The sequence below is a fragment of the Rhinopithecus roxellana genome, chromosome 1 (assembly GCF_007565055.1).
Source record: "Rhinopithecus roxellana isolate Shanxi Qingling chromosome 1, ASM756505v1, whole genome shotgun sequence".
NCBI classification, from domain to species: Eukaryota; Metazoa; Chordata; class Mammalia; order Primates; family Cercopithecidae; genus Rhinopithecus; species Rhinopithecus roxellana.
Genome location: NC_044549.1, coordinates 29,675,045 through 29,688,561, shown reverse-complemented (window position 1 = coordinate 29,688,561; position 13,517 = coordinate 29,675,045). Strand labels below are relative to the sequence as shown.

Here is a 13,517-nt window from a genome sequence, read left to right as displayed (position 1 = left end):
AATATGTCCTATGTTTCTGTACCATTTTAAATAAAGAGCTTGTTTTTCAGGTTTCAGATAAAAGCAACACTGATGCTTCACTGAAACAAGAAAAAAAGGAAATTCCTCTTATAAACCAAGGTAAAAAAAAATCAGCTCATATATATATTATAATGTTTGAGACGTTTTCAATATGGCTTGACAGCCTAATATATAGATCAGAAGTTTGTCAGCAACTTGGATTTTAAAAAATTAAGTTTGTTGTTCTGGAAGTGACAGGAGTAGAGAGAGGGTGAGCTGCCAACATTGTGTGTTTTGGTGGGGCAGAGAGACACTTTCTGACCGAGGATAGTGTCCCCAGCACTGCCACACTGCCTGAAATTTCCATAGACTTACGCCACTCTCTGTCTTGAATTCTCATTCTAATGTTGATTAGGATGGAAATCAAGTCAATACTTTTCAAAATCTGTTTTGAAAATTATGATGATGACAGTTCCTGTGTTTTCATCTTTTAGTAACTTTTTGCTTTTCATGATTCTTCTGAGGTCCCTAAAAGTAGTTCAACAAACACGTTTATTAAATAGTTTTCTTCATGTCCAGGCGATGTAATGTGTCTCAGGTAAAAGACTTGAACTTACTTAAGGCATGAAGTTGCCGTCTTACAATATTCAATCCAGTAATAATTTCCTGGATAGAGAAGCTGAAAACAAACTGGATTCAAAATGTTTTATTTTCTTAGTGTTCATTGTTATTACTGTAATTCTTTTGTTATACATTCTAATATTATTACGCCATTATCTTTTTATTTTGATATTATACCATTGGACCCGAGAAGCACATCCATTATTTTCATCGTCTTTGTCTTATTTTGAAATAACTTTCAAAGATCTTAGTCTCAGCTCATTTGGTTTCATCATTCCCAATCCTTTTTTTTATCAATCCATGCCATGGTTTTATGTTCTCTTTTGGTGGCATGTTTTTTCTTCCTTCATACTTTGTTGCTTAGGTAATGTAATCACATTCATTCACAACTTTATGTTTGAGCCCATTAGTGAGGTCCCTAAGAAATCACACTTTTTCTTTTTCATCTTAATTACAATAATTTGCAATTCCACCATCAGGATTTCTTTTGTAAGGGTGTCTTAATTTTAAAGCCAATCTTTTATAGACAGTTCAAACTACTACTGTGCCTTCAAGTATGGTTCTGTTGGATTTCCAAACTGTACTAGAAAAATTGCTAATGTAATTTTATCCTAAAATTAATATTTAAATTTAAATACTCTTCTTAGGTTTGGCAGGAACAAATTGTGAAATGTTTTCAAATGACTATTATTTTGAATTAGTTAGCTGTTGGGTTAAAAATTTTCACTTTGCATTGCAAGTCAGTGAATAAAACCAATGGTGCCTGCACAGCATGGTTGGAAAACATCTGTCCATTCATCCTTTTTCCTTAAAAGGGTCAGGCAGATCCTCAGCCATTCACCCACCATCTAGAACTTTGCTTGTTGATGTCCTCTGCTACTTAGCTTCCAATAACCCTAAACTTGTTGGTAAAGGTTTACTTAGTGTAACAAGGTATCTAGACAGTTATAATAAAGACTTCTACATGGAAGAAGGACACATTGACTCATTGCTTATACTGTCCCCAAGACACTCTTAGAACAATCCAAGTGGATCATAGAATTTCTGCTTTGCTGTGAACTGGAAATAAATCACCAAACTCTGTGAACCTGTAATTCTGAAGTCCTCTGAATGAGGAGACTAACTAAATGACTCTAGGTCTCTTCCTGCTTTAAAGTTCACCTTCCTACTGGAGACACATTTTGTATTGGGATCTGTCAGAATGTCTTTGAACCTGAACCCCAAATAGGAGAGAGTGGGATACTAGGGGGAAGATGGTTGTCTTGGTAGAGGCTGGCGAAAACAGGGAATCAAAAGTTCTGATCAGTACTCCAGGCTTTGGTAAAAAATGTCAATTTAAAAATTACCAAAAAAGAGTTACAGAGTCTCTTGGATAACTGTCTATACTACATAAAGTTTATTTTGAAACACTATAAACTACTTTAAGAACATATTATAAATCTCCTTACAATTGATACAGTTTTATAAATGGATGTTTGAATACAAATCCATATTATACAGAGGTAGGTAATGAACCGCTAACATTTCTTTTGGTTCAGTTTATTGTGTGACCATCCAAATGCGATTGTTTGTCTATGTTCTTTTGAAGAAAAACAGGAGCTGTGCAATGATGTTCTAGCAATGAAAAGAAGCTCTTCATTACCTAGCTGGAAAAGGTGAGTGTACTACAATTATACAAATTCCAAGTGAGTGCAGTTATACTGCTGAAAAGTAATTATCAATGTTTAAATACAAGAAGAAAGAAAATAATAGCAACAAAAGCAATCAAGAATGGAACCAAATTTTACAACAGAGACATGAAAGAATTAGCAATACACCTTTCCCCCAAACCTTTTCATTTCTTTTGTGAAGAATTGGAAATAATGAAATGGAGCTGGCTTAACTTCCTACCCACAGCAAGTAAACAATTCAAATTACTTTAATGTAGTCAAAGAACTGAAAATGTCACACATATATAAGGTATGATTATGAAATCATTAACTGATTTTTTTCCCCTGTGGTTCATTATCTTATTGTCATACATACATGTAATTATAATCATTGCATGCTAGAATTTTCTTGACATAAGAATTTTATCACTTTTAAAATGAAATCAGCTGAATGTTTTAGATATCCAATAGAATTAAAAAAATATTTTCAAGGAAGCAAATCCTTATCCTCTGTTCCAAACCTAAGCTGCTTTCCAGGCATTCAGACCCAGTTTCTCTGAATCCAAATCCTGTGCTCTTTGCATAGGAGCACATTGAATTAAGAGCAAGAAAAAACGGAGAGGGGCTTTTATTTCCCTGCACTTGCTAACAGGGTAGTGAGTCAATCCAGCACTCAGACCTCATCACCTTACTCTTCTACTCCAAAGCCTTTTCAGCCCCCACTACTTTTAAGGTAAGTTACAAACTCCTTAGCATGGCACCAATCCTCTTCTCTACTGCCTCTACTTTTAGCCCCCACTTTGCTTCCCAAAGGTTCTAAATTACTAGTAGTTCTGTTTTATCACATCTCATCCCTTTGTCTGTACCACTTCCTTTACTTGAATGCCTCAGCAACTTGTATGTCAGTGTCAGTTACCCTTTCATTTAAGTCTTAGTTCAAGTTTTCCCTTCTTTAGGGTCTTCTTGACTCTCCTCAGCAAACTCAGGTATTCACAGAGGCACTGTTGCAATGATGAGATTGTATTGTAATTCGTTCAGTAGTTATTTGTTAAATTCTGTGTTCTGACACGCAATGGTGAGCAGTGATCACAGTCAGATGAAGTTATCTGTTTGAATCTTTGTCTTCCCATTGCATACAGGCTCCTAAAGGACATAGGCCTTCTTGTCTTCTTCATAATTCTAAGCTTTTGAAAGATCTTCTCTGACAACTCCATCTAAAGTAGCCCATCCCATTTCTGATAAGTCACACTTTTATCATCCTGTTTTATTTTTTTCAAAAAGTATATTACTATTTTAAAGTATCTCCTTTACCACCTATTTCTTTTTACCGTTTTTTAATCGTAGCTTGCTTATTTTCTCTATTTTTCACTAGATGCCAACGCACTCCATGAGAGTAGGGACTGTCTTGCTATTATCCCTGGGTCTCTAATATCCAGAATGACACTGACTCATACTTGGCACTCAATAATATTTGTTGATTAAATAAGTGACGTAATTTTTTCCCCCAGTGCTGTTGCCAGGCCTTCTCATGGCCGATACTTTGACTTAGAATTATTTATGAAAATTTGCTTTACAATTTAAGATTCATCCAAAAACAAACTAAAACACAGTTGTGTGTATGTGAGTGTGTATATGCATGTATATATTATTTCATGTAATACTTTTTGGTCTTTATGAGATTGTTGGTTTTTTTGTAATCACTGTTGACTTGTAAACACAATATGAATGTTAGAAACAATCCACAAAAAACAAATCTTTTTTTGCAATAAAAGAAAAATCAAAATCAGTATATTCCTTTATGTGAATTTCAAGAAGAAGCAAAAATAATCCATGGAGATAGAAATCAGAATGGTGATTGCCAGAGTGGGAATGGGGTGAGGATTGACTGGAAAGGGGCTTTAACGACTTCTTGGGTGAAATGTCCCATAACTTGATCTGGGTGATGGTTTTTTTTTTTTCATACTTTAACTTCTAAGGTACATGTGCACAACGTGCAGGTTTGTTACATAGGTATACATGTGCCATGTTGGTTTGCTGCACCCATTAACTTGTCATTTACATTAGGTATATCTCCTAATGCTGTCCCTCCCCTGCCTCCCAATCCCACTACAGGCCCCGGTGTGTGATGTTCCCCACCCTGTGTACCTGTGTTCTCATTGTTCACTTCCCACCTATGAGTGAGAACATGTAGTGTTTGGTTTTCTGTCGTTGTGACAGTTTGTTCAGAATGATGGTTTCCAGCTTCATCCATGTCCCTGCAAAGAACATGAACTCATCTTTTTTTATGGCTGCATAGTATTCCATGGTATATATGTGCCACATTTTCTTAATCCAGTCTATCATTGATGGACATTTGGGTTGGTTCCAAGTTTCTGGTATTGTGAATAGTGACGCAATAAGCATATGTGTACATGTATCTTTATAGTAGCATGATATATAATCCTTTGGGTATGTACCCAATAATGGGATTGCTGGGTCAAATGGTATTTTTAGTTCTAGATCCTTGAGGTATTGCCACACTGTCTTCCACAATGGTTGAACTAGTTTACACTCCCACCAACAGTGTAAAAGCGTTCCTATTTCTCCACATCCTCTCCAGCACCTGTTGTTTCCTGACTTTTTAATGGTCGCCATTCTAACTGGTGTGAGATGGTATCTCATTGTGGTTTTGATTTGCATTTCTCTGAGGACCCGTGATGATGAGCATCTTTTCACGTGTCTGTTGGCTGCATGAATGTCTTCTTTTGAGAAGTGTCTGTTCATGTCCTTTGCCCACTTTTTGATGGGTTGTTTTTTTCTTGTACATTTGTTTTAAGTTCTTTGTAGATTCTGGAATTAGTCCTTTGTCAGATGGATAGATTGCAAAAATTTTCTCCGATTCTATAGGTTGCCTGTTCATTCTGATGGTAGTTTCTTTTGCTGTGCAGAAGCTCTTTAGTTTAATTAGATCCCATTTGTCTATTTTGGCTTTTGTTGCCATTGCTTTTGGTGTTTTAGTCATGAAGTCCTTTCCTATGCCTATGTCCTGAATGGTATTGCCTAGGTTTTATTCTAGGGAAAACAAATCTTAATAGAAGAAACTTACCAAATGCATTATGAATGATGGTGATGATAAAAATGATCATAACAACAATAATAGGTATTATTTACTGAGCACTTACACTAAACATTGAGCTACATTCTTTGTATATCCTCAATATAACTCTATGAAGTAGGCCCTATTATTATTCAACAGAACAAGAAACAGAGGTTTAGAGAGGAATCTCCTGTGCTCTAGTATAGTACTTTTTACCCTTCAACCTCAACGCCAATATGAATGAATCTTTAACATCCCTAAAATGGTTAAAGAAAAAGACTTCTTTAATAAAATGTCAGCATACAGGAGGTTATAACTAATGAGCATTCAGATGTTGTGTAAGTATTCTTTAACAGGCAATTAACCATTAGTTTATATAATGTTCTTAATCTCAAAAAAATCAGCTGAAGTTAGACAGTATAATTAATGCCAAAGAGCTGTTGACAGTAGAAGCACATTCCGTTTGATATAAACTGTTAACCAGTTTTAAAGATCCTCATCTTATAAACATGTAAAACTCTCTGGAGCTGTGATCTTAATTTATGGACATCAGCATGAAAGGATTACCAAAAATAAAAATCTTTTTATTACTTGACAAACAAAACCCTTCGTGATCTGACCCCTACTCGCCCTCCCCAGCTTCATTTCCCATGGCGTGCTGCCCCCAGACTCTTGTACTTTTTGTTTCCCTGTGGTACTGAAAGCTTTAGTCTCATCAACAAACTGTACATCCTTACCGTGAGTTATTTTTCATGCTGCAGCCATGTATCTTTTTAAAACCTGCGTCAGATCACCTCGTTCCCATGCCTGAAAACTTCCAATGGTAGTGCCCACTCTGCTTAAAAGAAACTCTGGTTCCCTCCCCATGCCCACGATGCCCTGTGATCCCAACACTGACCTCTCTCATCTCATCTCTTTCCATTTGCTTCCTGTTCACTCCACCCCAGTAGCTCTGAACATTCTTCTTCCTCTTCCAGGTCGTGACTAAGTATTTCTCTCAACTGACTTTGTTCTTTTTTTTTGTTTGATTTCTGTGCTTTTCTCTCAGGCTAAAATAAACTTTAGTTTAAAAGTCTCTTGCATTTGTAGTTAAGTTGATTTTTTTCTGTATTGTAACCACATTACAGGTTCACTTGCCCACTGCTTGCAGAGTCTAATTAACAAAAGCTAGGTCTGGTGTAAAGAAAGTGACTTTTTATTCCAAAGCTAGCTTAGGGGAAGAAGTACAGGCTTACTGCCTTCAGGGTACCACTTCATCTTTGGAGCAGAAAGTGGACACTTTTAAAGGGGGCCTATCATGAATTGCACCTCAGGGGAGGAGGTGAGCAGGTGGGTGGGTCCCCATGCTAGCTTGGTACCTTATCTACTGGGCAGTAGAGTTAGCATTTCATGGGCAGAAGTAGGTTTTAAAGGTGGCTGAAAACTTTCTAGGTGGAGAGAGTTTCATAGTGGGACTTTAGATTGTAAATCAACTGTTACCTCTGGAGGCAGTCTCCTGGTGGCTGGAAGTTCCACTCGAGTTTCTAAGCATACAGTTAGATGAACTTGCCCTCTAGGGAGTTTCTAGTGAAGGGGAGGTAAAAGGTTTCAATTGCATTTCTAAAGGACTATGTAGGAAGTGGGGAATGGGGAAATGGAGAAAAGAGAAAATAAGAAATAATAAAAAATAATAGTAACTCATTTTCTTTTTCTTAGAAAAATGGGGCTACTTGGTTACAGTATGTTTTAATTTGTTGCTTTTTAAGTATATCCATTGTAGATTTCTGCTGTATGGTTACCATGAGGCTTACAAAAAATATTCTGTAGTTGTTTAACAGGTTTCAAAAGTCTCTTTCAGCAAATGAAAGACAAGTGGTATATGACTACTATTAAAAATAAATTATCACCAATTCCTTTTAGTTCTTACTACCTAAAAACTTTGAAAAAATATGTGACTGGAATAAATATAAATTCTTCTAATTAAGAATTTGTTTCATGTAACTACAGTGGTAGCAGTTTTTAGCATTACACGTATGTTCTTGTTCTCATTTGTTGTATATGAACATTTCACTCCTTTTTGTATATTAATGTTTCTGAAATTGTTAATACCTAACATGATTTCTACTTTGAAATGATAAACCTCAGCTTGCTTAATGTGCCGATGGAAGATGTGAATCTAAGTTCTGGACGCAAAGACAGAGTTTGTGTGAGTGGCAGTGATAAAGTTGCTTCTTCGCCATCGTCGTCTCAAAGCACACCTGTCGAGGAAACAGTGAGAAAACTGAAGTCTAAATTAAGGTAAAGATGTTTACTCACATATTTCCACATGCTTTGTTTCACTTTCTAAGGAGTGACAACTCCTGTTGTTTTCCCTATTGAGTTTTAATGATACTGAATAAATTCAATGGCGTGACATTATGACTTTTCTCCTAACTATGCTGATTTAGATATACTATGGGTTAAATGTCTCTTATAATAGAACTGGTAACTGCCTGTTGTTACATAGTTTGGCAGTATGGTGGACATTAGTCTTCTCTTAAATGTAATAAATACTTTTTACTGAATTTTCTTTCTTTTTTCCCCAACAAAGACTCTTATGACATTATATGGCCTTTTAAAAAAATCTGGGTTTTTTTGTTTGTTTTAGTTTTGGATACTGAACTTATTGAGGGAAATTGAGTTTTGCTTGTTTTGTTCTGTGTAGAATGTTAACATTTGTGGGCATGTTATTTGAGGAATTTAAATGTCTGGGTCTCATTTCTCAAAGGATGGAGACAAGGAGAGGGAAAAGTTCATGATTCAGGGTTTTTCCAAATAGAGACTGATAATAGATGGGGGCCTTAAAATCAAGTCAAAGAAGTCTGTATACCAAAGCATGCTCTAAAATAGGTGCCATGTGGGAGGGTGGGAGGTGGGGCCAGTAGCACCACTAAATTAGTGTACCTCATTGGTGTTGTCGGGATCCACAGACTTTTGTTGGGTTTTAAAGGTCTTGTGTGGGGTAAGAGGCTCTGGGCAAGGGAAAACAAACACATGCCCTACCTGGAATAGTATTTTTCCTTAGGATAGCTGCTTGATTTTTTCATCAGTGATTGACATAATCTTCCTGAAGATGAGAGTTCTCAAACAGTAGAAGCAGTTAGGAAGAAAGAGAAAGATGGAGGAGAACACTTACATAGGGACTGTAGCCTCTACTAAGGCTCAGGCTGTGGTCCCGTTTGTGAGAGGAGACTGCTAACCCCAGTAGACTTGAACCCAATTCTACAGATGCCATGGGCTTGATGAAAGTCTCTGTAGCAGCATCCAGGGCTGCAGGGCTATGATTATGACATGGGCATGAAGGCCCCACCTGCTGTCTCATGCCTAACAACAGTCCTGCCCCAGGAGGAAGGAAGCACTCTTGGTTACATGTGGATGGACCCACCTTGGACTTTGTAGAGGGACCTATTTTCACTACTGACACTAGGGATCCAGAGACAAGTTGTTGATGGAGCAATGAAGACAGACTGCTACATTCCAGAACACCAAGTTCTGACCTCCAAATATCCCATTCTGTCTGGTTGGCAATCTTCCACTAGCCTGGAAATGGGACCAAAGCAGGCCAGACCCTCAGCATGGTTCAGGCATTATAAGGTTGAAAAGGGCCACTTATCCAATGATCTAGATAGATGTCAGTATTATACTGCTGTAGCTTACAGTATAATCCCTAAAGAATGGGATTCTCTAACTAGTTTCCTACCCTCTGCCTGTATTTTTCTAGAAGTAGTATTTAAGATCCTCAGCTTTGAAAGTGGGTTGCTATAAATTTGAATCCTGATGTGTTACTGGTCCTAAAATTCAGGCCTATTGGTTGGTCACTAAAGCATAGTAGTATACAGTAAGTTATATATGCATGTGCCTGTATATATTTGAATAAATGTGAATATCATTAAAAATGTATGACTATGACTACATATCCAATTATTTGGACATTGCTACAAGTGAACCAGGCCTTCTTAATAATAGTAATTGTCACACCAGGCACCGTGGCTCATGCCTGTTATCCCAGTACTTTGGGAGGCCAAGGTGGGAGGATTGCTTGAAAAAAGGAGTTCGAAACCAGCCTGGGAAACATAGCAAGACCCCGTCTCCATAAAAATAATAATAACAATAGCTAAACAATAATAGTTATCAGGTTTGAACCTTTATATTTCAGGCATCCACCCACTTACTTTTTATAAGTTAATTTCTATTCTCACAAATTCATGAAATTGGTGTTATTTTTAAATATTGTATATGGATGAGGAGACTGAAGCTTAGAGGAACTAACACATTACAAGTCTCATGGACAATTACATAAATATGAAGGATGGGGCTGGGGTTTAAGGTAAGGCTTTCTGATTTGGAATCCCATGCTCTTAATCATATGTAGTACATACCCTCTCTTCACACTAGGAGACCTATAGGTACCTGTCTGAGTGTGTTGCAGCAGAGTTTGGATGCATAGCTACTTAAATTTCTTTTTCAGATAGATCAACTTTCTTTTTCAAATTCATTATTTTCCTGATTTTTTTCTTGACTAATTTTTGTTATTTGTCTAAGTGTGACATTTCTATTATTTTAGTGAGTTACATGTGATCAAAAAGGGGATAATCTGATTGAGTGTACTAAGACTTTAAATTGCATCCACTTCTATCATTAGGCATCACTAGAAAATTAAAATTTTCGAGAAACTATCTCTCTAATGAACAGACAGACTCTTTACTGCTTAGAATCATCATACTGTTATCAGCTGAGCACTCTGAAAGCTGGATGTGTTAATATATCAGCTCCATTCTGTGTCAGCTTAAATTTTGTGTGGTGATTATTTTATTAAAAATATTCAATGATGAAAAAAATTTGGACAGAACATAGCTTTAACTAAAACAAAATGAGCTCCTTGTCATACCAGTTTTCTCTTTTGCCTTCAGCAACACGTAGTGTATTTTCTCAAATTTCACCAGTGAAAACAGATTTCTTGTTTTCTTTGTTGGGTATTTTGTTGTTTTTCTTGTTGTTGTTTTTGTAGTAGTATTTGCTATTTTATATCTGGTCCACATGTAATGTCTTGAATTTACTAGACTTTAAGTTTTTCAAGGCATGAAGAATGTGGCTCGCTGTGTGCAATGTAAAGGATATAAAGTATAAAGAAATACACAGAATTGTTTACCATATTTACCTTTCTTGTCATATGATAAAAAGAGTAGTAGTTAGAGACCTTTTAAGTGTGAAGGGTGTTGCCTCCATTTGGGTCACTTTGGACATGACATCATCCTTATCCGTTTTCACAATGCCAAGGTAGTGTCTGGCCATCTCTGTGTAATTAATGCTAACAATTAATTAAAAGTATAGTTTTTAGTGTACATACTCATTACCTAATTTTGCTCAGTTAGGCATTTTCCTGTCTTATATTACTTCTTGCTTTTTGTGTATTCGTTTGTTGACTTCCCAAATAAAGTAACATCTTTGAAAACAGATTGAATTGTCCCCAGTATGTCTAACATATATCAGCATGTATTTAAGTAATACTTTTAATTTAATTGAAAGGGATTCGTGTAAAAAGTAGTAAGTAGTATTACTGGATGTTAAAATACTTTTAAATATTGGAGTGCAACTGAGTTAAATTAGTGGTAACTATTAAATTTTATCAGATGATCCTAAATGTTGGAGTAGTATTACATTTCAAGTCTCTTTCAATAATAATAATAGCGGCCGGGCGCGGTGGCTCAAGCCTGTAATCCCAGCATTTTGGGAGGCCGAGACGGGCGGATCACGAGGTTAGGAGATCGAGACCATCCTGGCTAACACGGTGAAACCCTGTCTCTACTAAAAAAAATACAAAAAAATTAGCCGGGCGAGGTGGCGGGCGCCTGTAGTCCCAGCTACTCCGGAGGCTGAGGCAGGAGAATGGCGTAAACCCGGGAGGCGGAACTTGTAGTGAGCTGAGATCCGGCCACTGCACTCCAGCCTGGGTGACAGAGCGAGACTCCGCCTCAAAAAAAAAAAAAAATAATAATAATAGCAATAATATTAGTAACAATACATATTTGTTATGCACTTACTATATGCTGGGCATAGTCCTAAGGGCTTTGCATATGACAGCTCAGTCATCTTACAACAATCCTATAAATAGACACTTTTATTATCGTCATTTTACAGATGAGAAAACTGAGACATGTAGAGGTTAAGTAATTTGCCTAGCATTATATAACACTTAAGTGGATAGAGCTTAGGTTTGACTTCCTGTCAATCTGACCCCACAGTCCTTGCTCTTAACTGTTGAACTGTAATGCCTTGTTTTGGTTTATTGTTGTGTATGTAAACTTGATAAGGCAGACTCCGTTTATTTCATTTCTATAAAAATATAAACATGCTTTTTGTTGCCTTAGATTTTTAAAATACCAAAAATAAGTTTAAAAAGAAAGTCACTTTTTAATATTTCTGCCAGTTGTTAAAGGAAAAGGCCATGAAAATACATACACTAGCAGTTGAGGTCTGCCAAAAAAACATTATTAGAACTGTGCCATTTCCATTTCATACTAGTCTTTTACTGAGTTGAGGAAGAAAGTTTTGGTCAACCTCCAGTAGGAAGCTTGCTCTTCTCCTTAGCCAGGACTAAGCTAATTAACTAGGTTATTGTTTAAAAAGACAAGCTGGATGACCAGGTAACTCTATGGACTCCTGCCCATGTCTACCACCTTTAGAAAGAGTAGAGTTGTATCATCATGAGCCAAAGATTTTTCTTAGTAAAAATTATTTTGTTGAGAAAGGAATATGACTATGGAGTGAAATGGAAATGGCCCTTAACTGGAACCTTTCAAAGCTTGGCCATGATTTATAGAGATAGTGTTGATTTAGTGGTTCAGCTCACTTAATTGAACTCTATAAAAACTTCAAATTCAAACTTGCAGATATGAATGTGGATTCCACAGAAATTCAGCTGAGATGGGCATCATAGCCAAGATTCTGGATGAAAGTAACAACTTTGGAGATCTTTAGGATATTTATTTCTTGAATTCTTGAGAAGAAAGACAATGTTAAACAAAAATAAATTTCTGATTTTATTATCAACTCTGGGGTTAAAATTCTGAGTAAATGCTTCAAGGGAAGGACTGTTCCTGTTCCTAAGTGGGACAGAAGTCCTATTGAAATGGCAGCACTTGGTTCAGGAGTTGCCCCAGATGCTGCATCTACTTGACGCAGTGGCTCCTAGTGGATGAATGCTGGTTTATTCCTATAATTTTGTGCTTTGTGTCTCCTGGCCCACGTTGAAATGTACTTTATGGATTCATGGCTCACTGTGTCTGTTCTAGGGGAAATCTCAAGTTTGAGGATAGAGAGAGGTTAGATAAGATGTATCCTCAAGAACAAAGAAAGTTTTGCTGAAGAATATCATTAAAGAAAGGGACTCAAGACAATAAAACTGAAGTAATTTTTAAAGAGTTCTTAAGCATCTACAATCAGACCCTAAGTCTATGATTTTTGGTATCCTATAGGTTTTTACAGAATCTAATTGTTTTCCTGAATTAAATTTGCAGGAAAAGAGAAAGGCCTGTGTGTTTGTGTTTAGAGACTGCAAGTTGCTGGGTAATTTGTCTTCCTCTCTAGTCAGTCTTACAGACCAGAATCTCCAGGGGAGAAGCGATTTAGAAGCAATCTGATGTAGAAGAGAGTAAAAGGCTCAATACCAGGGAGTCCAGGAGGGAGACAGACATTGAAGGAGGGTACAGGGAACTGACTTGGGCCTGGTGGGGTGGGGTGTCTTTAATAGCCAGGAAATCAGAGAAAATAGGAATAATTCCTCAATCAGAGTTTCCATAAAGATTGCATGAAATTATGTGTAGAAAATTATAGCAGTGCTTGGCACAATTCTAGTACTTTATAAAGAATAGTTGGATTGACTGGGTGCGGTGGCTTACAACTGTAATCCCAGAACTTTGGGAGGCCGAGGTGGGTGGATCACTTAAGCTCAGGAGTTTGAGACCAGCCTGGGCAACATGGCGAAACCGCATCTCTAAAAAAATACAAAAATGAGCTGGGCGTGGCAGCGCACGCCTGTAATCCCAGCTACTCAGGTGGCTGAGTTGGGAAGATTGCTTGAGCCCCGGAGGCGGAGGATGCAGTGAGCTGAGATCGCGCACCACTGCACTCCAGCCTCAGCAACAGAGTGAGAC

General features: G+C 37.1%; 1 protein-coding gene across 2 annotated transcripts in view; it reads left to right on the top strand.

Moving 5' to 3' along the window:
- MORC1 (MORC family CW-type zinc finger 1) overlaps positions 1 to 13,517 on the top strand; it is a 188,230-nt gene that overhangs the window by 153,117 nt on the left and 21,596 nt on the right. For both annotated transcript variants that reach the window (XM_010386597.2, XM_010386598.1), the window contains 3 exons: positions 51 to 120; positions 2,210 to 2,276; positions 7,471 to 7,623. In XM_010386597.2, coding sequence (XP_010384899.1) covers positions 51 to 120; positions 2,210 to 2,276; positions 7,471 to 7,623 — 290 coding nt within the window. The remainder of the gene's footprint in view (positions 1 to 50; positions 121 to 2,209; positions 2,277 to 7,470; positions 7,624 to 13,517) is intronic.